The following is a 23,951-nucleotide window of genomic DNA, read 5'->3' as shown; positions in this document are numbered from 1 at the left end:
TTCTCCACCATGGCTTTCTGATGGAGGCCTGTGCTTGGAGTGGGATGAAGAATTTGTCAGTGCCAAGGAGAGAAGATGATTCTTTTACCATGCTGGTTTGTCCTACAAACTCCACAGGTTGTAATATATCTAGAGCTGGAATTGATTTTGTGTACATTTCAAAGGGGCTCTATGGATAACAGGAGATGAAATGACAGGGTCTCACCCTTGTCTTGGCCCTGTGACTAGAGCTGGGAAGTAGGGTGAAACCATACCCTATGTTCTCACGGTCAAGACTTCAGCAGGGAGCTGAAGTCTTTTCTTGATTTCCTCCTGTGTAAAATCAGGATGAAAAAATAACTGCCCTCCCTAGCTCTGGGGGACAGGGAGCTGTAGAGAAAACAAACCAGTATGTGCCGCAGCCATTTCTAAGGGGAAGAAACTTGTAGATCTAGAAGGTATCCAAAGACTCTGTCACTGATGGGAAATCTTGGAGGCAATTCCACAGCAGGGCAGAGAACCAGCATAACCTTGAGCATGACCAAGGAATGCTTTCCTGGGAAACTCTGGCCTCATCGCCACATCCCTGGCATGGGCACAGAAGGGCTGCCCATTCTGATGGCTTCCAGCTGCATTTTCCAGTGTTTGAGTGTTTTCTTGCACTAACTTATCTGTTCCTGTGGAATGGACAGAAGAGATATTTCTCCTTCCTATCAGAGGAGGCCACGGTATAGAAATGCAAGGTGACTTCCGTGGTCATTCAAGTCATGACAGATGCAGAACTTCACTGCACATAGTCTGGAGCCATATCACCCACAGAAGCCCACTGTCCAGAGGTCAGGAACAGAGAGTTTCCTAGAGCCCATTCATGTTCTTCTTCTTGAACATTAGGGTTTAGGGGGTTACCTCATCTACATCTGGGCTCTGAGTCCAAGGTCATTTTCTGACTCTAACTCCTGGTAGAAAAATTCCAGGTACTTTAGTCCTCCTCCTAGTCCCTTCATAAAGGTAGACTTGAGAATCAGAGAGATTCAAAAGGGTCTAGTAATATTTTCCCTAAAAAAGACCACATATTTGGGACCTCCTTGGTGGTCCAGTGGTTAAGACTTCACACTTCCACTGCAAGGGATCCAGGTTCAATCCGTGATCAAGGAACTAAGATCCCACATGCTGTGTGATGTGGCCAAAAAATTAAACAATTCTTTAAAAAACCAAGGGAAAAAAGACTATATGTCTTGGCGTGCACGCGCGCGCGCGCACACACACACACACACACACACACACACACACACACGGCAGCAGAGCCTGGTTCCTTCCCGCTCCAGAGAAATAACCAGGACAAAAGTGGGACAGAGGCTGGGCAGTTGGCCCTCCCTGGGTACCAGCGCTCCTAGTAGATAGATACCTGGAGCCCTGGTTCCCTCCAGGTTCAGATCTGGTTGCCAGAGCTTCCCTCAGAAACTGGGAGTGAAGCCTGGAGTCTAGATCCCAAGTCTTATCTGCATCCTGATTCTGCATCCATTTCCTAAGAATACTCCAAGGAAGCCTGGAGGAGGGGACGGGAATGAATAAGTATGTAAACCTCTGAGACATTTGGCTACAAAGCTCCAACCCGGAGGTCGATAAAAATTTAGAATCAGATTTATTTCTCCAAAGTCTCATAATGAAAAATAAAATTGATTAGAAAGTTAGAACTTCAGAATGAACCAGCCTATCAATAAATTTTGGGGCTGACTTCTCAAGGGAATTTTTTTTAACACCAAGAAACAGATTAATGAAAAATAAAGATTCACTTGAAAGATAAGTCACTTCATTTTAAGACTCTTTCCTTGAGATGGATCACCACTGCTTTATGACATAAATTTGCAATCAGCTCTATTGATTTCTTAATGCTTCAGAGAAATATTGTTAAGATTGATTTAAATCCTGAGTGTGCCTGGTTAAGGGGGTGGTGCCATACAAGGAGAAGGGAGAGAGAGGGAGGGAGGGAAGATATGTCAAGATTTGTAAAAATGTGTGAATATCTATATGTATGTAGCAAGGTATGCTTGAATGCCTACCCAAGGCCTCTGCCAGTATACATTGGTGTGAATGACGGTGGCGTGGTGCTCTGTGTATCACACATAGACAAGTGTATACTGTGTGCAGGCGGCTCTAGGTACGTAGGTGTGTGTCATTGTGTAATGATGTATATATCAGTGTATTTCAACGTGGGCACAGATATGTAATAGAGTGTATGTCAGTGTGAGGACAAGGGCACCCTGAAGATATGTTTGTGTCTATAATAAGTGCCTGAATGTGTGAGTGTGTAGATTATTTGTTGTTTAGTCACTAAATCGTGTCTGACTTTGTGAACCAATGGACTGTAGCCTGCCAGGCTCTTCTGTCCATGGGCTCTCCCGGGCAAGAATACTGGAGGGGGTTGCCATTTCCTTCTCCAGGGGATCTTCCCCACCCAGGGATTGAACCCTCCTCACCTGCATTGGCAAGCGGATTCTTTACCACTTAGCTACTTGGGAAGCCTGATTGTGTAGATACAACACCCACATTCAAAAATTCCCCCTCTTACCAACTATCAAACAGGACTGTCCAAGTGCAGAGAGAAGCATTATTCAGGCAGCAACGAAAAGTCAAGTCAATTAAATACACATACACCTAGTTAGTGAGTTCAAAACAATTATGTGAAATTTAAAACTTCATTATATTGAGTTAACGGTGAGCTGAAAAATGCAGTTCATTTAAAACACTCATTGAATTTAAAAAAATGAGCTGTTTTACTAACTTAATTGTTTTTGATCACACTATTTTTTAGTACAGTAAAAGGTGGGCTTTTAAATTAACTGCATCATCTTTACAACCCTGATTCAAGCTGTTTTTCTATGTACTGGTGTGTGTGCTGTCTCAATATATAGATGGGCATGTCCCCTCTTTAAAGGAGCCAGTTTCTATTTGTGAGTCTGTATGTTTCTGGCCATGGGTAGGTATGTATTGGGATGTTTGTTTTGATGGGTCTGGATTGCGTGTGTTCGTGGTTCCAGATGTAAGGGGACGTATCAAGATCCTGTGTATGTGAGTGTGTGTGTATATGTGAGTGTGTGTGTGTATGTGCGTGTGTGTGTGTGTGTGTGTGTGTGTGTGATCATATTCAAGAATGTCCGTGTCAGTGTTTCCCTGTTGATGTTTTCTCTCTCAGAACACCTGTGTGTGCGGCTGGTTGTGTATCAGGGTTTTTGCTGGGGGTGAGAGTGTATTTTCCACCCCAAGACTGACGCCAGTGGAGTCTTCTCCCTTGGCCTGCCCACCTGGGATCAGCCCTTCATTCCCGCCAGCCCAGGCAGAGCTCCGAGGTCCCCCCTGTCACCCCCTTGTCACCCCATCTCTGTCCCTCCGTCCAGAAGCCGGCTTCAGGCCTGGGCTCTCCACGCACCCCAGCCGCTGGCCAGGATGTCAAGGGCGGTCCAGCTCCAAGAGGGGCTGGGCTCGCATCAAAGTCAAGGACTCTTTTTTTTTTTCAACTTGTGGTACCATACCATTTTATGTACACAAAACGGATCGTTTTAACCATGTTCATAGGTAGAGGTCAGCGGCATTGTACAATTACAGTGTTGAGCAGCTGTCACCACTGTCCATCTCTAGAACTTTCTCATGATCCCAAACAGAAACTCTGCTGGCCCAGCCATCCTAGCCCCCAGTAACCTCTGTCCTACTTTCTGTTTCTGTAAATTTGGGAATTGTACGCACCTCGGAGAAGCACCATGCAGTATTGCTCCTTTTGTGTCTGGTTTATCTCACTTAATGTATTTTCTAGGTTCATTGATGCTGTTCAGTTTATCAAAGTTTCATTCCTTTTTAAGGCTGAATAATATTCCATTGCATGTATGGACCACATCGTCTTTATGCATTCACCTGTCTGTGCACACTTGGGTTGCTTTTACTTTGGCCTTGACTCTGGGTGGAATGGGAGCCTTGGGAGGCTTGGGAGCAAGGGAGTAACATGACCTGCCTTTGGGTGTAAGAGCATCCTCTCGGAATGTCACTGAGTCTTTGTCCCCCTCCACCACCCTCCCACTCCTACACTCACAGGCGCCCAAGAAGGAGCTGCAGAACGGTGTCATCCGTGGCTACCAGATCGGCTACAGAGAGAACAGCCCGGGTAGCAACGGGCAGTACAGCATCGTGGAGATGAAGGCCACTGGGGACAGCGAGGTCTACACCCTGGACAACCTCAAGAAGTTCGCCCAATATGGCGTGGTGGTCCAGGCCTTCAATCGGGCAGGCACGGGGCCCTCATCCAGCGAGATCAATGCCACCACCCTGGAGGACGGTGAGGGCACCAGTAGAGGGTAATGGGTACAGATGTCGGCTGCGGGCAGAGCCGCAGGGCTTCCAGGGAGGGCTGGGGGCCCTTCCCTGCTCCTGGGCCCCATCATCCTGTGGTACACACAGCCTCCCTGGATCCCTCCATCCCCTCTCACCCATTGGCTTCTCAAGGGATGCTTGGTCCATTTAGGCCTCTGGGTCTCTCCATCCATTGGCTGGCTCTCTATCCATCACTTTCTAATGCTCTGCCCATCGGTCTCTCTATTGAGCTACTGGTCTGTCTGAGTGCCTGTCTGTGCATCTCTCTGACTCTCCATCCATCTTCTCCCTCTGCCTTTTCCTCCTCCCTCATCCTGGCCCCTCACCCATCTCTTTCCCCAAGCTCTTTCCTCTACACTCTGGGTCCTATTTCTCCTCATTTAGGCCCTCCAGGTTGGAAAAAGGGCAGAAGCCAAGTTACCTATGTACTTCTGAGCTAGAAGCTGTCCACCATCTGTTTTAGAGACTGTGGAGTTACAAAACACCAAGGTCCGTGGACAGAAGATTTGGAGCCCAGTTTTTAAAACTGAATTCTTTGAGGGTTGGAGAGGACTCCAACTTTGAGTGAATGATGGGGCCTGGTTTCTCAGGAGGAGAGGGTTAAGAGGCAGCAGGAGCATGCCTGCTCTCCAAGCGCAGAGAAGACCCCACTGTTACCTGAGCTTGTGCTAGGAAACGAAAGGAGACGTGACCCTTGATACCCACCCCAAGAGACGTAGCCAGGCTGGACACAGCCCCCAAAGAGCAGAGTAATAGGGCTTCCTTAGTTTGGCACCCCACTCCAGTACTCTTGTCTGGAAAATCTCATGGACGGAGGAGCCTGGTAGGCTGCAGTCCATGGGGTCGCTGAGGGTAGGACACAACTGAGCGACTTCAGTTTCACTTTTCATTTTCATGCATTGGAGAAGGAAATGGCAACCCACTCCAGTGTTCTTGCCTGGAGAATCCCAGGGACGGGGGAGCCTGGTGGGCTGCCGTCTATGGGGTCTCACAGAGTCGGACACGACTGAAGTGACTTAGCAGTGATACCCCAGCCTAAGACCAAGATATGAGATTAAAACCTGTCACTGAGTCTGAGCCTTCCCCCAGCAAAGGGAGGGAACTGACTGCCCTGGAAACATAATGCCATTGCCCCGTGGCCACCCAGATACCCAGCATTCTACCATTAGAGAGTCATTCCTTTTGCTAAGCAATGTCCTCTCCCTACCTCATTCTCTCTGGAAACGCAGACACCTTTGGGAGGGAGGACACATCAGGTCAGAAACACCAGAAAGTAGATTAACTCATATCAGTTGTTCTTAATTTTTGCTACAAGTTGGAATTATCTGCGGAGTTTAAAAATCCTGATGCCTGGCCTCATCCCCAGAGATTCCCATTTAATTGCTCTGGGGCTCAAGCTAGGCTGTGAGAGGGAGCAGATGTCAGTGCACTGAGCCCCTGGGAGAAAGGGAGAACACAAAAGTTGGGAAAGGTGCATAGAATGCAGAGAGGTCCAGAGAAGCACCTGAGCGACATACCATCCGCTCCCTCACCCCCTCCACCACCCCACATCCTCACCAGCCCATCCCCCCACAACCCACTGCTGGCCACAGGGCTGGCTGGATAGAGGAAGACCAGCTTGTCACCATTAAGTACCAGCGATGCCATCCCAAGCAGTACTCTGACACAGTGCTTCTCAAACCTGAGTGCACATCAGAGGGTTGTAAACAGATTGCTGGGCCCTCCCCCAGAGTTCTGCTTGAGCAGGTCTGGGGTGGGAGCCAAATATGTGCGTGTCTAATAAATCCCCAGGTGATGCTGATGCTGCTGGTGCAGGGAGCACCTGTGAGAACCCGAGCACTAACAGCCAGGTCATTACCCATAAAAGGACCCAAGACTCACGGAGGCTAAGAACCTGTCCAGATTGCCCATCTGATGAAGAAGAGCCCAGGTCAAAATCCAGACCTGACCCTGAATCCCATACTCTTTCTACTTCACCCCGTTGTTACCCTCTTGCTTGGGAGCGAGGCTGGATGCAGGACCAAATGACATGGATGCAGGATGCTCAGGGAAGTCACCCCCAGGGGGAACAGCTGCCCCAAGTCCATATCAGCACTCCTGACCAAACACTAAACTCCATCCTCCAGGGCCATCCCAGAAAACAACCTGGCCAGGCCCACCCTTGGCTTCCATGAGGGCCCCACATCCCTTGCTTTTGAGAGGGATACAGCGGGGCTGGGATTACCAACAGGGAGAGATCAGCATGGGCCGTGGAGACATTTTCCAAACAAAGGAGGAGAGGGGGAAGAAAGTTTCCAGCAGCATTTGCTCAGCAGTTTTTCATACTTAATTAAGGCCCTCATTAGCCTGTCAGATCCTGATCGTTTCCTGGCAATATTAGCACTCCTCCTGGGGTATTCAAGGGCCCCTGCCTTAGCAATAGTGTCTTTTCCATAATTATATTACCTTCATTTTGTTCGAACGGGCGATCTGTATTAGTTTATTACACTGGGTCCCTAATTACATGGTGCTTATATTTTTACACCTAAGTAATATGAAACAATAATCATTCTCAGAGAGGATCGTTAGGATGATGTATTATCATTTAAATGCTCATAAAAATTAGAGTTGCCTCTTGTGGGGCAATGGGATCTAATTACCTTCCATCCAGCCTGTGCCTCCTTTCTCCCACTCAGAGCGAAGCAGACGTGGCCTTGCCCTTTGCCCCCAGCTCCTCGGAAACCAGCGGAAGTGCCAGCAAAGTTGCCCCTGGCCCAGGTGGCTCCTTGGGGCCTCGTGTCGCCCCTGTCTCTCGTCTCAGACGGGCGAGCTGCAGCTGGGCCACCCCCAGAGGCTGGGACTTAGGTTAAGTTCTCAGATGGAGAGGGTTAAAGGCAGGGTGGGCCACCCAGGCTGGTGTGTTGGGTGCAGGGACAAGGGACAGAAGTGCAGTGATTCCAGAAGTCCTAAAGTTGTCTGAGGGACCTCTCCTCTCCTGCCCCAGGGTTATTTGAGAGCCTCTTTCCTTCTTTTCCTTCCCTTCAGTTTGGCACAGGGGCGGGGACACACATGGCTGGCAGCCATCAGATAAGAGCATCAGTTACAGACTCCCCCCGGGGCTGGCTTGGTCTTCCACATTCTGTTACGTTCAGCGGAGGTGGACTCCCTGGGCTGTGGTGCCCACTGGTGAACCCCCAGGAGCTCACGCCCGGACTGCATCACCTTCTTCCCTGAGCACTTACCCAGAATCAGGAACATGCCAGCCAGAGCCCAGGAACCAAGCTGGAAAGACCTCTATTCACCCAAATTTTCAGGGAAGGAGACTGGTTTCCCTTCCCAGCCACCAGCCCAAACTCTCGAGGCTCATTGAGTCAGGAGGGCCTCCCACTTGTGTGACCCGAGGTTCCTCTGGCCGGGCAGCAGGGTCCTGCCTGCACATGCGTGTTGTCCTGTACCTCCCTAACCAGGCCCTTTGGCTCTCCCCTCCGCAGTGCCCAGCCAGCCCCCTGAGAACGTCCGGGCCCTGTCCATCACTTCCGACGTGGCCGTCATCTCCTGGTCGGAGCCCCCGCGCAGCACCCTCAACGGCGTCCTCAAAGGCTATCGGGTCATCTTCTGGTCCCTCTACGTTGACGGGGGTGAGTCTGCTGGGGGTGGTGGCCGGCTCGCGGGGTGAGAGGCCAGGGGTTGCTGGAGGCCCACACTTAGAGCTGAGCATCTTCCCGTGGGATGTCGAGCGGAAGTCCAGCCTCTCCCCTGCACCTGTTATTCCCATGCCAGAGCCAGGGGCCATAGTGAGAGGTGGTGTGCACGGTCACCTTTCTGCTGGGGACAGACACCAGCTGCCCTGTTCAGCTGTATGTTGGGCAGTGGCTTAAGGGGTGAGATGGACACACTGGCTTTTCTGATGGAATGTGTTGGTATGAGGACTTTGTGGCCATGTCAGTCAGGAAACAGGTGGTATACTCAAACGGGACAATTGAGACTTTAATGAAGGCTCTGCGTTCAGAGGAGTGTGGCGGGAAGTTGGGGTCCCAGGGACTAGCACCAGCAGGAAGCTGTCACCGCCTAGGACTGAGGGGCAAGAGGAGGAAGCAGGGTCCCTTGGCCAGATGGATGGCGAGACCTGTATTCTGTGCAGCTGAGCTACCCAGGACCTGGAGACGAGCGGGGAAGGGTGCACAGTGGAGCTGCGGGTAGGAACAGCAGAGGGAGGAGAGCCAAGACAGTGGCCCAGCCCTTTGGGCGCCTTCCCACAGGATGAGCTAGTGCAGCCCCGCAAACACAGCAGCCCCTGCCCACTGGTGCAGCAGAGCCCTGGACCAGGAAGTCACGCAAGCCAGGGGCCCAGCATCCCAAACTGTGGACGTGAGTTTGCCTCGCCATATCCTGAGCCTCCTGCCACTGGTCACCTGGCCCGTTCCTTCTCTCCTGGAGGACCTGGGACTCCAGCTCACCCCCAGCCCCCTGGGCCAGCTGCCCTCCCCGTCCCCCCACCCGGGTACTGGTCTGCCCAGAGGCACTGCTGACAGGAATTCTCTCTCCCTGCCACGCCTCCACCTTCTCCCCCAGGAGTGCGGAGCCCTGCAGGTCTTCTGGGGCCTTATATGGTGAGATGGCCTCATCTCATCTGTGCTGAGTCACAAAAGGCTCATTTTCCAGAACTCGCTCCCCCTTTTCGAACCCTGTGGCTCCCCAATTCAGCCCTCAGGTGAGAAAGGCATCAGCTTCACTAGTCTCCAAAGGCCACAGAATTGATGGCCAGGCTGCCCTCCTCCTGGGTCTTTCTCTGGCTTTAGTCCTAGACAGGTCCACTCTGGTTTCTGACCTCCTGGGAAAGGAAAGTCCCACTTCTCAGGCCTCTGAGGCCCCCCTCCACTGACCCAGAGTCCCCTCAGGCTGGGCCTGGAGTCCTCACCCTCTGGACCCTGGCAGACTGTGGCCAGTCTGCGGCTAGGCCCGAGACCAGGCCTCTGCCTGCGCCAGGTCCCTCGTGAGGCGCCAGGGTGGGTTTGCTGGCACTTGTCTTCTGCACAGCCTGTCCTCAGCTGGTGTCTGGGGCTGTTTTCTAAAAAATCCCAGTAGCCTCAGGGGGAAGGTTGTCAGCTCAGAAGCCTCTTTCCTCCTCTTGAGACCCTGGCTGTCCCACGGGACGCTTTCCCTAAGCTCTTCTTCAGCATCTACAGCAAGTTCTTGGCAGATCCAGGGTGACGGGTCCTCGCTGAGCCTGAGGAAGGCCTGGCCCTCCCGGCCATGGCTGTCACTCCAGCAGCCTCGCCCATGTTCTCTCTGCAGGTTCTTTGCAGACAAGATGTCCTTGATGTGGGGGGAAGGTAATGGGGACTTAACCCCTTATCCTCTCGAGAGTTCAGGGTGCCGGTCCAGAAGCAGTCAGGTGCAGGGCAGTCATCCCCAGCCTGTCACAGGTCATGCCACCTGGCTCCATTGCCTATGAGAGCCGAGAGCCCAAGGAGGTGTCGACTTCAAGAGCAGTCACCACCTGAAAGTTGAGAGTTATTAATATTTGGGGTGGGAATTTCTAGGACTTCAAGCCTGGGAGATAGCATCTCAAGTATCCCTGAGAGAACTGCTCCAAGGAGGTGGGGAGAGGTTATATGAAGTTTTGCCACCAAAGCCAAGTAGTCTGAAGGTCAAAAGTATTTTTGTGAATGAAAGAAAGCCAGATATTCCAAGTTAAGGAATTTAGCCCTTTTCTGTGTATGGGAAGATGTAAGAGTCTGGACTCACGGAAATCATTCCTTTCATAAGCAGCTCACTATCCTGCATTTTTTTACATCCTGAGTTCCTCAGTGTTTACTGTAGGGAGTGGCTGCAACCTGAGATCTGCCAAATCACCCAGGTATTCTTCTCTTTCCTGAGTGCCCCTAGGGCTCAGGGATTCAAGGATTTAGAGGGCTAGAATGATGATTGTGACATCCTTGTTTACTGATATGGCAGGAAATACTCCATTTCTCAGAGGTGCTGGGCAGCCAAGAGAAACAGCTGCCACTGCCCACCTGGCCAAGGCTCCTTCTGGGTTCAGGTCACTCCTGGGGTCCCTCACATGGAGAGAGGGGTGGGTGGAGGACAGGGAAGTGAGATTCAGGGGGAGAGAGAGGTAGAACTATTTTATAGAGAGAGTATTAAGTTGAATTTGGTACAGGGTTGACTAGGGGCTGAGGCCCAGCTGGCATTTGTGGGTCACCCTGGTTGGGCCACTTGGGGAGAGATATGGCCTGGGAGCAGTGTCGCAAGTCTGCAACCATGACCTTGAGGTGAAAGGTCCCCCTCGTTGCCACCACCATGGAGTCAAGGTCCAAGCCCAGGCTGGTGGAGGGGCAGTGGCTGAGGGACCATGGCCTGGCCTGGCCGGCCTGGGCCGCACTCAGAGGATGCTCATGTCCGGCAGAGTGGGGCGAGATGCAGAACATCACCACGACGCGGGAGCGGGTGGAGCTGCGAGGCATGGAGAAGTTCACCAACTACAGCGTGCAGGTGCTGGCCTACACCCAGGCCGGGGATGGTGTGCGCAGCAGCGTGCTCTACATCCAGACCAAGGAGGACGGTGAGTGCGCTCCTCCCACCCAGCCCGGCCTCGGCACTCGGGGCCAGCTCCCAGGACTTGTTGCTCCAGCCTTCCACTGCTCACCCCACCCACAGTTAAGGGGGAGAGCAAAGCCCCGTCCTTTCTCCTATCCCTTAATTCTCTGTAGAGTGACTCATTGGAAAAGCCCATGATGCTGGGAAAGACTGAAGGCAAAAGGAGAAGAGGGTGGCAGAGGATGAGATGGTTAGATAGCATCACTGACTCAGTGGATATGAACTTGAGCAAACTCTGGCAGATAGTGAAAGACAGGGGAGCCTGGCGTGCTATAGTCCATGGTGTTTCAAAGCGTCAGACACGACTTATCAACTGATCAACAAGGGTGACTGAGAATTCTGGGAGCGCTGCTTTGGGAGAATACAGCTTACCGCGGGTGGTGGTGAAGCGCCCCAGGACTCATGCCTAAACCTACAAGCCACCATAACCCCTTCCCCTGCAGCACTGGATTCAGAGGCCAGATACAGCCTCTCCTCCCACCCCATCCCAAGAGCATCCTCTCTGTGGCATCTGCTCCCCTGCAGGGTTCAGGCTGGTCTTCTCTGGATACAGAAGGTTGGGGATGCCGGGAACGGGAACATCACCCGGGTTAGTGACTTGGTGATCATGCTGCAGAGGCCCCAGAGTGAATGGGCCAGGCCCTAGACTCTGATGGGTGTGTGGTGGGGGGGACACTCTCAGGACTGGGATGTGCCTGCATTTGGATCTGTGATCTCAAAGCCCCACGCCCTGAGGGCAGAACGGGAAGAAAAGGGAGATAAGGACCCAAACCCCCAGGGTAGAGAGATGCAGTCAGATGGGAGAGGCTGGGGGCTGAGTCAGCCCAGGAGGGATCAGGTCCAGACAAGGGTCAGACTTCCCACCCAGGTCAGAGTTGTACCCCTCAAGGGGCCTCACTGGGGACAGGAGGTACCATATGTGACCCTTTGCAGCTCTGGGCTCCTCTTCCACTTCCTTCCTCACCCCGCCAACCCCAACACTTAGTTGATTCTAATTCTCCTTAGCTAGGTGCAATGTGGTTAAAGAGTCAATTGATATGACATGACTTGCATCCAGTGGGTGCTTCATAAACAGTAACCAAGGTTGGCATTTTGGCCTCTTTGCAACTCAGCCTTGGTTTTTTCCAAAGGATACAGAGACCCCTGGTCTAGGTCCTATCCAGACAATTTGGCAGAAGGAGCTGGAGGGGTGACAGGAGGTACAGAGGGGCAGCTCAGGCTGGGAGTGATAGTGGACCTCTCCCAGTGCAGACCAGCTTGGTGACTAACTGTGATTAATGCTCCCCACTCTCCCTAAGCCCCTCCCTTTCCATCAGATCAGCCCTCTCCCCCCACTTAAGCTCTTAGCAATTAAATATTTACCAACCTGCCTGCCCTACTTTTCCTGTCATTAATCCCCACATCAAGGTTTCCTGGGACAGCTCCAGGCAGAGCCACCTGCTCTCGTGTGGAGACCTACCGGGGATAGTGCTCGGAGCCTGGCCCCTTTCAGGGCCTCAGGGACACACATACACACTGGCACCTTCCTGGCCTCTAGAAATTAACCACCCAGACCTCCAGACTCTCTTGCATCCTATTTTGATGCAAGGGGCTGCCCAGGAGGCTCAGTGGAAAAAGAATCCACCTGCCAATCAAGAGACTTGGGTTCAATCCCTGGGTCAGGAAGATCCCCTGGAGAAGGAAATAACAACCCACTCTGCTATTCTTACTTGGGAGATTCCATGGACAGAGGACCCTGGTGGGCTGTGGTTCGTGGAGTCGCAGAAGAGTTGGACATGACTTAGTGACTAAACAACCATGACAATTCCAAAGGCCTGAGTTATAAGCATCTCCACATGTTTGACTGACCAAGGTGAGACCTATGAGGGAACCCAAAGTCGAGGAGCACAACCCTCCCTCCAACAAGCTCTCCCCACCCTAGAGCTGCCTATGGAGTCACAGGGGCACACAGCAGGGGCCAGGATCCTACGGTGGCAGCTTCACGGGGTGGGAGGAGCAGATATGGGTGCCCCAGCCCTGCCACTTGTTGGCAAGTCACTAACCTCTCTGCCCCTCAGTTTCCTCATGATAAAACCTGTCAGCTGGTTCGCCTCATCTAGATGTTGTAAGAAACAGCCTAACCACAGAATCCTTTCTAAAATGTCAAGGGCTGGCAAATGGTAGTTGGTTTACCCAGAGCTGGCAATGAAATGACTGCTTCCGGTGGACCCAGGTGCCCTTGGGGGAAACCTAAGCCGAAAGGAACCCACTGTCAGATGAGATCTCATCCAGAACAATGGTCATAACTTGACGTGTGTGTGATGTGCCATCATAAGCGTGATTTAACCTTCCAGTACCTGGCTTCCCAGGTGGTAAAGAGTGGTAATGGTAAAGAATTTGCCTCCCAGTGCACAAGACGCAGGTTTGATTCCTGGGTTGGGAAGATCCCCCAGAGGAGGAAGTAGCATGCCACTCCAGTATTCTTACCAGGAGAATCCCATGGACAGAGGAGCCTGGCAGGCTACAGTCCATGGAGTTGGAAAGAGTCAGACACGACTCGCATCTGAGCAGCAGCAGCAGCCTTCCAATAGCCCTTTGGGGAGGGTATTATTTCCATTTTAGAGATGAGAAAACGGAGGCCTCGAGAGCTAAAACAATTTGCTGCAGGTTACAAAACTGATGGGTGGCAAATGAGAGCTTTCCTGCCTCCCCAACCTCTATGCTTTCCATCACACCATTTGTGTCAGTTAGGAAGCTTTTGGTTGTGCGTAATGCAACTAAAAAAAGATTGAAGCAATAAGCACATTTATTATCACACAAAACAAGAAGTCTTGAGTAGGGCAGCTCCGGGGTTGGGTAACTCACTGGTTCCCATCTTTTCTGCTCTGCCATCCTCAGCCTGTCAGCTGTTCCTCCCATGATTTCAAGATGCCTGCAGCTCCAGGCATCACGCCAGACAAGACAGAGTTCAGAGTGAGAGAAGCAGTCTCTTCCTATGGGCGTGCGTCTCTTGGGAGTAAAAGAAACCTTTCCCAGAAACCCCCTCAGCAGACGTATGCTCATTTCCTATCAACAACAGCAGGGCAATATGCCTCTCGCAAAGCCAGTCACTGAGAGGAGAATGGAATTATCATGGCTGACTTACTCTAAGCATGATAAATCCTCTGGTGTAGGTGATGGAGACAGATTTCTCTGAAGGGTGGAGGAGCACGGGTTACCCACGCAAGCAAGGAATAGGGAGGAATGATGGCAGAGGGGTAGGCAGGCAAGCAAGCCCGCCCCACCCTACTGCTCCACGCCACCGGGGTCTGCAATTTGTAGGTGGCAGTCATTACAGGTATTACTCAGCTGACTTGGAAAGCACACAGATCCACATTCTAGTCCCAGCTCTGCCACGGCACCTTGGACAAATATCCTAATCGGAAGACACTGCAACTTCCTACACACCACCCCCACCAGGCCCCCGCAGGATTTTGCCAAAGGAAATAAAATTGACAGAGAATTTAGAGAAAAGCAAGATAAAATGCAAGCATATCAATTCAAGCTCACTTCTTAAGTCCAGATCTCTCAGTCTGAGCTTGGTTCCAGGCTGGCTTGGCTATACTTAGTTCTTTAGCTCGAAACCTCTTGCCTGCTGCTCATCTGCCCTGTGAATACCAGACCTATCTATATAGCCTCAGAGTGCAAAGTTGGGTTGGACTTAGGACCACTTTAAAGGTTTTTAACTGAGAAAGAGGCATGACCTAGGTGATAACTCTTGTAGAAGCATGGAGGATTGGTCACAGGAAGCGAATAGGGGATAAGGACTAGGGTGGGAAAGGCCTCTTAGAACCTGTGGGCCTCTAGGCAAAGAAAAGGAAGGCAGCAGCAATGAGGATGAAGGAAGGAGGAGGGACAGGTTTAGGGAAACATATCAAAGGGGTTCCACTTCCAGGAATGGTAGAGAGTGTGACTCCAATCCACTCTCCTCCTTGTTGGACACTAGGAAATCTGAATAAAATATTTTTAAATACTTGCTTGAAGGTAATTAGAGAGCTGGCAGGAAAGTGAAGAGTTACTGGGCCAGGATCCAAGGGAGAATAGAGGCCCAGGAGGTGATCTTGGTATTTGGGACAGCTCTTCCCCCGAGGGATGTTTGCTGAGTCTAGAGGCAGTGACTGAGATACTGAGCAGTGCCAGAAAGACATGAATTGGAGGCCAGGGCCTGCTACAGAGTGAACCCTCCTCTGCTCCCCACTCCAGCCTACTTTGAGTTGAGAGCATGAAGGGCAGAACTCTAAAAGTGGACCAAAAGTAAACAGCTCAGCCTCAGATCATCTCAGTCCTAGAAATTAGATTGAGGTGACCTCAGGTTGCTAGTGTCCCAGATTGCAGGTGCCTGCTGGATGCAAACATGAGTTCTCTCTTTAGGATGATTATATCATCTGAGACCTCAAATTATTTCCACAAACAACTTTGCAAATAGTGTGTCTGGCATACAATAAAAACAATGGGGACAGTGTGAATAAAAGCCCGCAGAAAAAGACAAAAGAAGCAGCTCTGCAAGAATTCCAAATGAGTTTCATTAAATTTTAAGAGCATTGGAAGCTATGAAATAAAAAATCTAGAAACAAAAACTACTAATATCTGAAGTTAAGAACTCACTAGATAGGCTTAATAACAAATTAGACACAGCTGAAGAGATACTTAGTGAATTAGAAGATAGGTCAGAAGATAATATCAAATGAAGCACAAAAAGATGAAAGAATGGAAAATAAAAGAGCAAATAAGACATAGAGGAATGATTTCCAAACTTCACTGTGCATACAAATCATTTGAGGAATCATGTTAAAATTGAGATTCTGATTTAGTAGGTCTAGGGTACAACCTGAGATTTTGCATTTCTAACATGCTCCCAGGCGACACTGCTGCTAATCCATGGACTACGTTCTGAATATCAAGGACATAGAAGTTGTGAGAAGATATCCAAAAAAGAGGATAAAGAGAATGGAGCAGAAGATAAAATGTCTGAAAACTTTTCAAAGCTGTGAAAGATATCAAGCCCAAACGCAAGAAGCTCTACAGCCTTCACAAGGAATAACTTAAAGTCCACACCTAGGCTTATCATAATAAAGCTACTGAAACATAAACAAATGGAGAAAAGTCTTAAAAGCAACCAGAGGATGGAAAAACCAGTTACCTTCAAAGGAGCAAAAATAAGACTGTCAGCTCACTTATCAGAAACAGTGGAAGCCAGAAAACAACACAATGAGATATTTAAAGTATGTATGAAAACAAAAATAGTTATCAGTTTCATCCACCTCATTAGAACTGATTCAAATGTATTCTTTTTAATGGCTGAGTAATACTCCATTGTGTATATGTACCACAGCTTTCTTATCCATTCATCTGCTGATGGACATCTAGGTTGCTTCCATGCAGTGAAGTAAGCCAGAAGGAAAAACATAAATACAGTATACTAACGCATATATATGGAATTTAGAAAGATGGTAATGATAACCCTGTATACGAGACAGCAAAAGAGACACTGATGTATAGAACAGTCTTATGGACTCTGTGGGAGAGGGAGAGGGTGGGAAGATTTGGGAGAATGGCATTGAAACATGTGAAATGTCATGTATGAAACGAGATGCCAGTCCAGGTTCAGTGCACGATGCTGGATGCTTGGGGCTGGTGCGCTGGGACGGCCCAGGGGGATGGTATGGGGAGGGGGGAGGGAGGAGGGTTCAGGATGGGGAGCACGTGTATACCTGAAAATTTTTTTAATTTTAAAAATAAAAAATAAATTAAAAAAAAAAAAGAAATTAAAAAAAAAATAGTTATCAACCTGTGACTTTATACCTTTTAAAAATATTTTTCAAGATTAAGTTGAAATCAAGACGTTTTCAGACAAACAAAAACTGAGAGAACTTATCACCAACATAGCTGCCCTGAAAGAAATACTAAAGGGTGTTCTTTAACTAGAAGGAAAAGGATCCCAGATAGAAGCTCAGTGATGTGGGAAGAAAGGAAAGCAGAGCAATTAATGGTGAATATGTGGGTAAATTGAAATCAATATTGACTGCATAAAATGATGATGTAATCACCTTGAAAGGGGTGTCCAGATATTACAGAGTTAAAATATATAACAACGGCATGTAAATGGAGAGATAGTAAATGGAAATTCCAAGTCCTCGCATTATCTGAGAAGAAAAGCGGCAGTTACTAGACTTTGGTAAGTCAGAGACTCACACAATCTAAAGGTTATGAAAGACTGCATAATAGCAAAACTAATAGAAGGGGGAAACAGAGTTTCTTTTAATGCACAATCCAAAGGAGGGCACAGAGGACAGTAGAAAGGAAAGCAATAGGTGGGACAAATAGAAAATAGGAAGGTGGGACAGTTAGACCCAAATGTATCAGTAGTAAGATAAATTGGCTAAATTCTCCAGTTAAAAGATAAAGAAGCCAGACCGGCTAGCAGTGAAGCAAAACTCAAATATGTGCTGTGTTTAGGAGACATCAAAACATAAAGGTGTAGAAAAGTTAAGCATGGAAAAAGGTAAAAGATGTACCATACAAAACTAGAGAAAACTGGAATATTAATATCAGACCTTGTATGCTTTCAGGCAAAAATCATTCTTAGAAGGACACTTTTGTTTATGATAAAAGACTTAATTTACCAGGCAAATAAAACAGTGCTAAATTTTTAGGAACCTAATAATATAACCTCAAAATACACAGAAATAAAAACCAACAGAACAACAAGGATAAATAGATACGTCTACAATCACACATATTTCTCTTAATAACTGGTAAGAAAGAAGTGTGCAAGGCCAGAGAAGACTTGAACTCTGCAGTTGCCCCCGTGGCCATCCGTAAACACCCACCCCCTGCATCCCAGAACAGCAGAGACCTCTAGCAGAAATAAATGGCAAGGCTGTAGTAGTGAGGAAGGGCAGAGTCAAGGATGACTGCCAGCTTCTGGGCTCAGGCCCCTGGATGGATGATACTGTTTCTAAGTATTTTATTTAACCTAGAATTGTTGACCACTTGTTAGATTTTTAAAAAATTGCAGTAGGTGCTAAAAACTGAGAGCGCAGGAAGGGAGTGCAAAAGTACTAACTGTTACAATTTATTGAGTCTCTTCTGTGTTAGGCACCATGTCAGGTGCTTTATCTTAATTAGCACTGATTCTCACTACAAACCTTTAATGTGGTTGTTATGTCCATATAGATGGAGAAACTGAGGCTTAGAGAGATAACATAAGTTGAATAGGATACCATCACAACGTTCAAAGGAGCATAAAAGCTCCCAGGAGAGAAGACAAGTTACAGCAATACAAGGAAAAAATGAAGGAGAGTATGGGCTGGAAACAGGATGCTGCTAGGCTCCAGGCCCTGGGGTCCCAGGCAGGCCCAGACATGGGAGCAAGGGGAGGTCACAGTCCATAGGCTCAGATCCACTCGGGATGGGTTTCTCAGCCAATTCTAAGATTTTTCCCTCCTGGAAAGAGAAAGAGCCTAGCCAGCACCCCAAGGGCAGTACCCTGAGTACACGGCAGGAAGCACAGTCACCCACTGGCTGACCACTGACCTTTGACCCTCAGGAGGAGGCCTGCTCTGTGAGTCTCTAGAGTCCTCAGCCTCAAGGAGCTCGCAGGCCAAAAAGAGCAAAGTGACCAGTATATTTGGCCTACATACAAGCTTAGTTAGTAGAGCATTGGCTAGGGGATCAGGTTAGGACCACTGGGATCAAGATGAATTCCTTATGGGTTCTGTTTCTTTCCTGTGTCTCTTAAGTTCTTGGTTCTGGCCAAAGAGTTCTGTAGCTGGCCATTCCCAATGCCTCCATCTCAGAGATTTTGTTCCAAGCCCCTAATGATCACCTTTATCCTCTCAACTGTTTGCCATGCTAGAACCTCCTCCTTTAAACCAGAGCTTCAAAGATGCCTCCTTCAGGAAGCTCTCCCAGATTAATCTGCCTTAATCTCTCCAACCTGTCATTGTTTCCTAAAGGCTTTGTTCCTCCATTCTCTAAACGGACCCCACCTTCCCCCTGCTTAGTTCCAGGTCCCCCTGCGGGCATCAAAGCTGTTCCTTCATCCGCCAGCAGTGTGGTCGTGTCATGGCTCCCCCCAACCAAGCCCAACGGGGTGATCCGCAAGTACACCATCTTCTGTTCCAGCCCCGGGTCTGGCCAGCCGGTAAGTGGGCCCAGGGCTGAATGTTGGGCAGGACAGGGGAAAAGGAAAGTACCCTATAGATCAGCTGCTTCTGGGCCAAATCCTGGGGCTGGTTATATCTGTGTTTCGACTTGATTCATGGATGAGTTTGGGCACCGGTCACCCAAGAGTGGTTGAAGCCTTACCCAAGTCCATCTTGGGTCAGTCCTCCATTCCAAGGACTACAAGATTATCACAAGCCCTGGAGGCTTATTTGAGTAGGGGTCTCCTTCAAGCAGGTGGGAGAGGGAGGACAGGGCCTCAGCTCTTCTGGTCGGGCTGACCAAGGAAGCTCCTAGCAGATCCCAGAGCTCTGGACTGAGCACTCGCTAGCCCATGGCTTTTGGAAGTGAATCAGCTTTTCAGCATGGTCAGTCTGGGCTTAGAGGGCTGCTGGAGCTCTGCCCCAAGTGGCCCCCTCAGCATGGATCCAGTTGAAGAGGGGAAAAGATGGGGGCAGCTGGGGGAAGACCAGGGCATCTCTCTCTGGGCGCTGCCTGCCCAAACCTGGGAGTATAAAGTAAGGAGGCCCCTGGCACTGGGGCACAGTGTGGGGGGCTGGCCCCTGCCCTCCATCAAGGGCTGCTAAGAGGGAGGAGAGGATGAGGGCAGGTTCTCATCTCATGCAGGTGGCTATGCACCCACATCCCATAACAGGCATCCTCCCCTCTGCCCCTTTCCTTATCTCCAGCCACTCAGTCACAGAGTTCTGCTGGGTGGCTGATCTGTAGTATACCTGTTCTAATTGTGAGAGCAAGTGCAAAGAAACACGTGCCCTTGGGATGCTTCCAGGCTAGTGAGGGGAGCAGAGGGGGTGCTCCCGGGGGCGGGGGCGTGAGTACTGTTGAGAGATGTGCTCAGGATGGGGGAGATCAGGGAGCAGGAGAAGGCCGGCTTCTCCCTCCATCAGCAACTAGTGATGTGACGGCAGCCCCAGCACCTGCAGATGAGCTTCTGACAGCCCAGAAAGCTGCCCTGAAATTGCTCGGTAATTGTGTCATCATCTCGTCCCCCGCTCTCCGCTTTCCTGTGGTCTTTCTGAATTACCCTCTGAGCCATAGGCAGCCCCACTCCTCGCCAGTGAGGCCATAGCTCTATTCCCAGAGGAGAAGCCCAGGAATGTCTTTTCAGTGACTCCGCCCCCTCCTCTCCATCCTCACCGTCACTATTTCACATGCAGGAAAGTACACATATGATGACTGTACAGCCCCATGAACTTTCATAGCACTTCCAGGCACTGAGTGGGGGGATTCCCAGAGCAGGAAATAGGGCAACACCCCAGAAGGTCACCACCCTCCCCCTACAGGTATAACCATCATCCTGACTTCAGATTAATACTATATCAAGTACAAATACACAATATATATGGGCTTCCCAGTTGGCTTAGTGGGTAAAGAATCTGCCTGCAATGCAGGAGATTTGGTTTCGATCCCTGGGTCGGGAATATCCCCTGGAGCAGGACATGGAAACCCACTCCAATACTCTTGCCTTGAGAATCCCATGGACAGAGGAGTCTGGCAGGCTACAGTCCATGGGTAGTCCGTGGGGTCTCAAAGTGTTGGACATGACTGAAGTGACTGAGCACACATGGATGCATGCATTATATATATATACATGCATGCATTTTATATATATACATGCTGCTGCTGCTAAGTTGCTTCAGTCATGTCCGACTCTGTGCAACCCAATAGACGGCCTCCCACCAGGCTCCCCGTCCCTGGGATTATATATATATATATAATATATATATATAAAATCTGCCTGGCTTCTTCGACCCAACATTAGTTTGAATTTGTGAATTTCATCCATATTGTTGTGTGTGGTTAGAGATTATTCACTCTCACTTCTGTATAGTTTTCAATTACATGTATATATCTCAGTTTATTTATAATTATCCATTGACAGGCATTTGAATAGTTTTCCGTTTGGGGCTATTGCAGTTGGTGCTATTGTGAACTCCGTGTCTCTTGGTGCTCTTGTGTATATATTCCTGTTGGGCCTGTGAAAGGAACTGCTGGGTCATGGGGTCTGCAGATGTTAGGTTGAGAACTCTGTCATTGTCGGGGGGGTGTGTGCCAATTTTCCAGTTAACATGTTCAGCTGTGTTTTCTGCCCCTTTGCCCCTCTCCTCCTGCCCCTCCCCCCAGTACACACATACCTTCCAGGCTCTTTTTACACTAGGCTGGTCACCATTCTGGACACCTGCTCTGCCTTTCACACCCCTGCACCTCTGCCCCTACTGATCCTACCATCCACGGCACGTTCTTCATCCTCTAGCACACACTGCATGTGTTAAATGGCAGTTACCTGCTCACTCACCTGTCTCCCGCACTGGTCTGTGGGGCCCTGTGAGGACAAGGGCGGCATCTTTTCATCTTCAGGTCCCGAGCCATAGAACACTGTGCCTGGAACATCCTTGTCCAGGACATACATTTGATGAATGAATTGCTAGCAGCCTAGCAATTGTGAAGTCTTAGACATTGGGCAAATTTTCCTTCATAAAGTGATGAGAGGGTGGGAACTCCTTCTCCAGCTTGGGTCTGTACGCGCAGTACCTCCTCTCATAATGAAGTCTTTCAAAGGGATTGGTGTCTGGGAGCAGAGTGTCCTCGTTAACTCAGTCTCCAAGAGCCCCAATCCACTGGTGGGGGACACTTCTAGGCTCCAGAGCAGAGCCCCTGGTTCCCATGCCCTCCTCCTGCTACTGCAGACCCGGAGACCCTCCCTCCTTCCCCTTCATGTCCCGAGCGTGAAGAAACCACCTCTCTCCTGTGGGTGGGGGGCAGATGTGCTGGCGTGATGAGAACTCAGTTCAGCCATGTTGCAAAGCAGGGACTGGGCTGAACAAGGGGCCAGGGGACCTGACCACCACCTGTGGTTATGGGTGGTGGGCGATCGTTTTGTAGAAATATACTCCAGGTTCCAAGCAACTGCATCACAAATTCATTTATGAAAGAGCTCCAGGATTGAGGGCACACTCATGTACATGGAATGAAGCAAGACCGCGGGAATGAGAGGCTGAGAGGCAGATGCACGTGTGTCTGAGTCTGAGTGTGTGCATACATACTGGAGTGCGTGACCTTGTGTGTGCAGAATTCTCAGAATAGATGTGGGAAACTGCATGAGGTGCAGGATACCAGGAATTACACCCTGGGGCTGGCCAAGGCTAGCCAGAGCTGCACTGAGTCCTGTTAGAAATGTTTCCAGTTTAATACATTTGCTGTTTGTCAAAATAATACAATTTTATTGTAGAAAATTCTATAAACATATAGAAGAATAGAGAAGAAAGTAAAAATTACTTGCATTCTCACTCTCTAAAGATAACCACTGGCAATGTGTTGGGGTATAATTTTCCAATCCTTGACCTGCACATACACTATGGTTTTGTTTTGGTTTTTTATAAAATTAAAAATAAAATTTATAAAATATTATATAATCTCCATTTTTCATGTAGTATATGTAGGCACTTTTCTACACCATTAAATATTCTTTTTATTGAAATAGAGTTGACATCAAATATTCTTTTAAAATATTATCTTGAGTGCCTGTATATATATAATCTACTTAACCAGTCCCTGAATTGCTCTATATTTAATCTATTTTCAGTTTTTTACCATTATAAATAATTTTTCATGGAGAATTCTTCATAAAAGTCTTTATACTTATTGTTTTATTATTTTCTTAGTATAAATTTTTATAGGAATCCATGGATCACAAAAAGTATAAATATTTTTGAGGTTTGCATGCACATTTGCAAACTACTTTTCAGAAAGTTTGTACCAACTTACACTTCCACCAGCATTATGAGTAGCATGTATTTTTCCCTTGTGCACATGCTAATCTAAGATTATATATTTTTCATTTTCTGTCAGTTGGATTCTAAACTAAGTTGATTATTTTATTGTGTGTTATGTGATTTTTGGCTTTTTTCATCTTTGGATCATTGTCAATTCATGTCCTTTCTACATTTTATATTTGGGTAGATCATGGTTTTCTTCTTGTTTATTTTTAAGTGCTCTTTACATATTAAAGATAATAACCATTTTTGCTCATATAGGTTGCAGGTGTTTGCCAGTTCATTGCTTCCCTTTTTATTCTAGTTTTCATTATACCATAGGTTTTCTTTTCATATAATTCAAATTTATAAATCATTTCTAGTTATGACTTTTCTATTTGTGATTTTCTATTTTTTATTTTTTGATTAGAAAAATAGGTAAGTAATTAACCTATAGTTTCTCCTTGCATAGTTTTACCTTTTTTTAACCTTTGATTACTGTGATTTTATTTTGGAGTGTAGTTGTATGTTTTTGAAAGTGATTTCAGGAGATTAGGGGGAAGTCCAGGTTAAAAGGAAGGCACCCAGGACCTGGGTAAGATGCTAATGCCTTCCAGGGGAAGCCAAAGCCTTCCTGCCCTGTGTGGACACAATGCACAGTCAGGTACACACTGACAGACACAAGCAAGGATACTTAACTTTTCTCTACACACGCACACACACACTTCCACCCTCACAGAAACACATGCCCCTGTTTACAAAAGAGAAGAACATGTCCCCACTTACAAAGGACTGGCACACTCCTTGCCTCAGGAGTCCTCACTGTGACCAGTCAGGGCAGGCGGAGCTGGATTGCTTTCTTAGTTTGCAGGAGAGAAAACTGAGGCCCCAGGAACCATGAGAGACACTGTGGTCCATACGGTAAGAAAGGCAGGCAGGTGTCAAAGCTACTTTATTGCCCTGCCTCATGCTCAGATATGACCTGCAGATACCCACACGGTCCCGGAGCACTGCACCCTGAAAGGACTTCCCAGCTACCAGGGCTCAAGGTGGCTTTCTGGGAGCTCCTGGGCCCAA

The 23,951-nt window shown here is 48.7% G+C and overlaps 1 protein-coding gene across 1 annotated transcript in view; it reads left to right on the top strand.

The window, feature by feature from the left end:
* Positions 1-23,951, top strand: part of DSCAML1 (DS cell adhesion molecule like 1) — a 366,392-nt gene that overhangs the window by 325,204 nt on the left and 17,237 nt on the right. Inside the window, exons 17-20 of the mRNA XM_019975836.2 lie at positions 4,063-4,303; positions 7,809-7,955; positions 10,727-10,882; positions 18,942-19,081. Of these exons, the coding sequence (XP_019831395.2) occupies positions 4,063-4,303; positions 7,809-7,955; positions 10,727-10,882; positions 18,942-19,081 (684 nt within the window). The remainder of the gene's footprint in view (positions 1-4,062; positions 4,304-7,808; positions 7,956-10,726; positions 10,883-18,941; positions 19,082-23,951) is intronic.

The sequence above is a fragment of the Bos indicus genome, chromosome 15 (genome assembly GCF_029378745.1).
Source record: "Bos indicus isolate NIAB-ARS_2022 breed Sahiwal x Tharparkar chromosome 15, NIAB-ARS_B.indTharparkar_mat_pri_1.0, whole genome shotgun sequence".
NCBI lineage: Eukaryota > Metazoa > Chordata > Mammalia > Artiodactyla > Bovidae > Bos > Bos indicus.
This window is presented reverse-complemented; position numbering and strand designations above follow the sequence as displayed.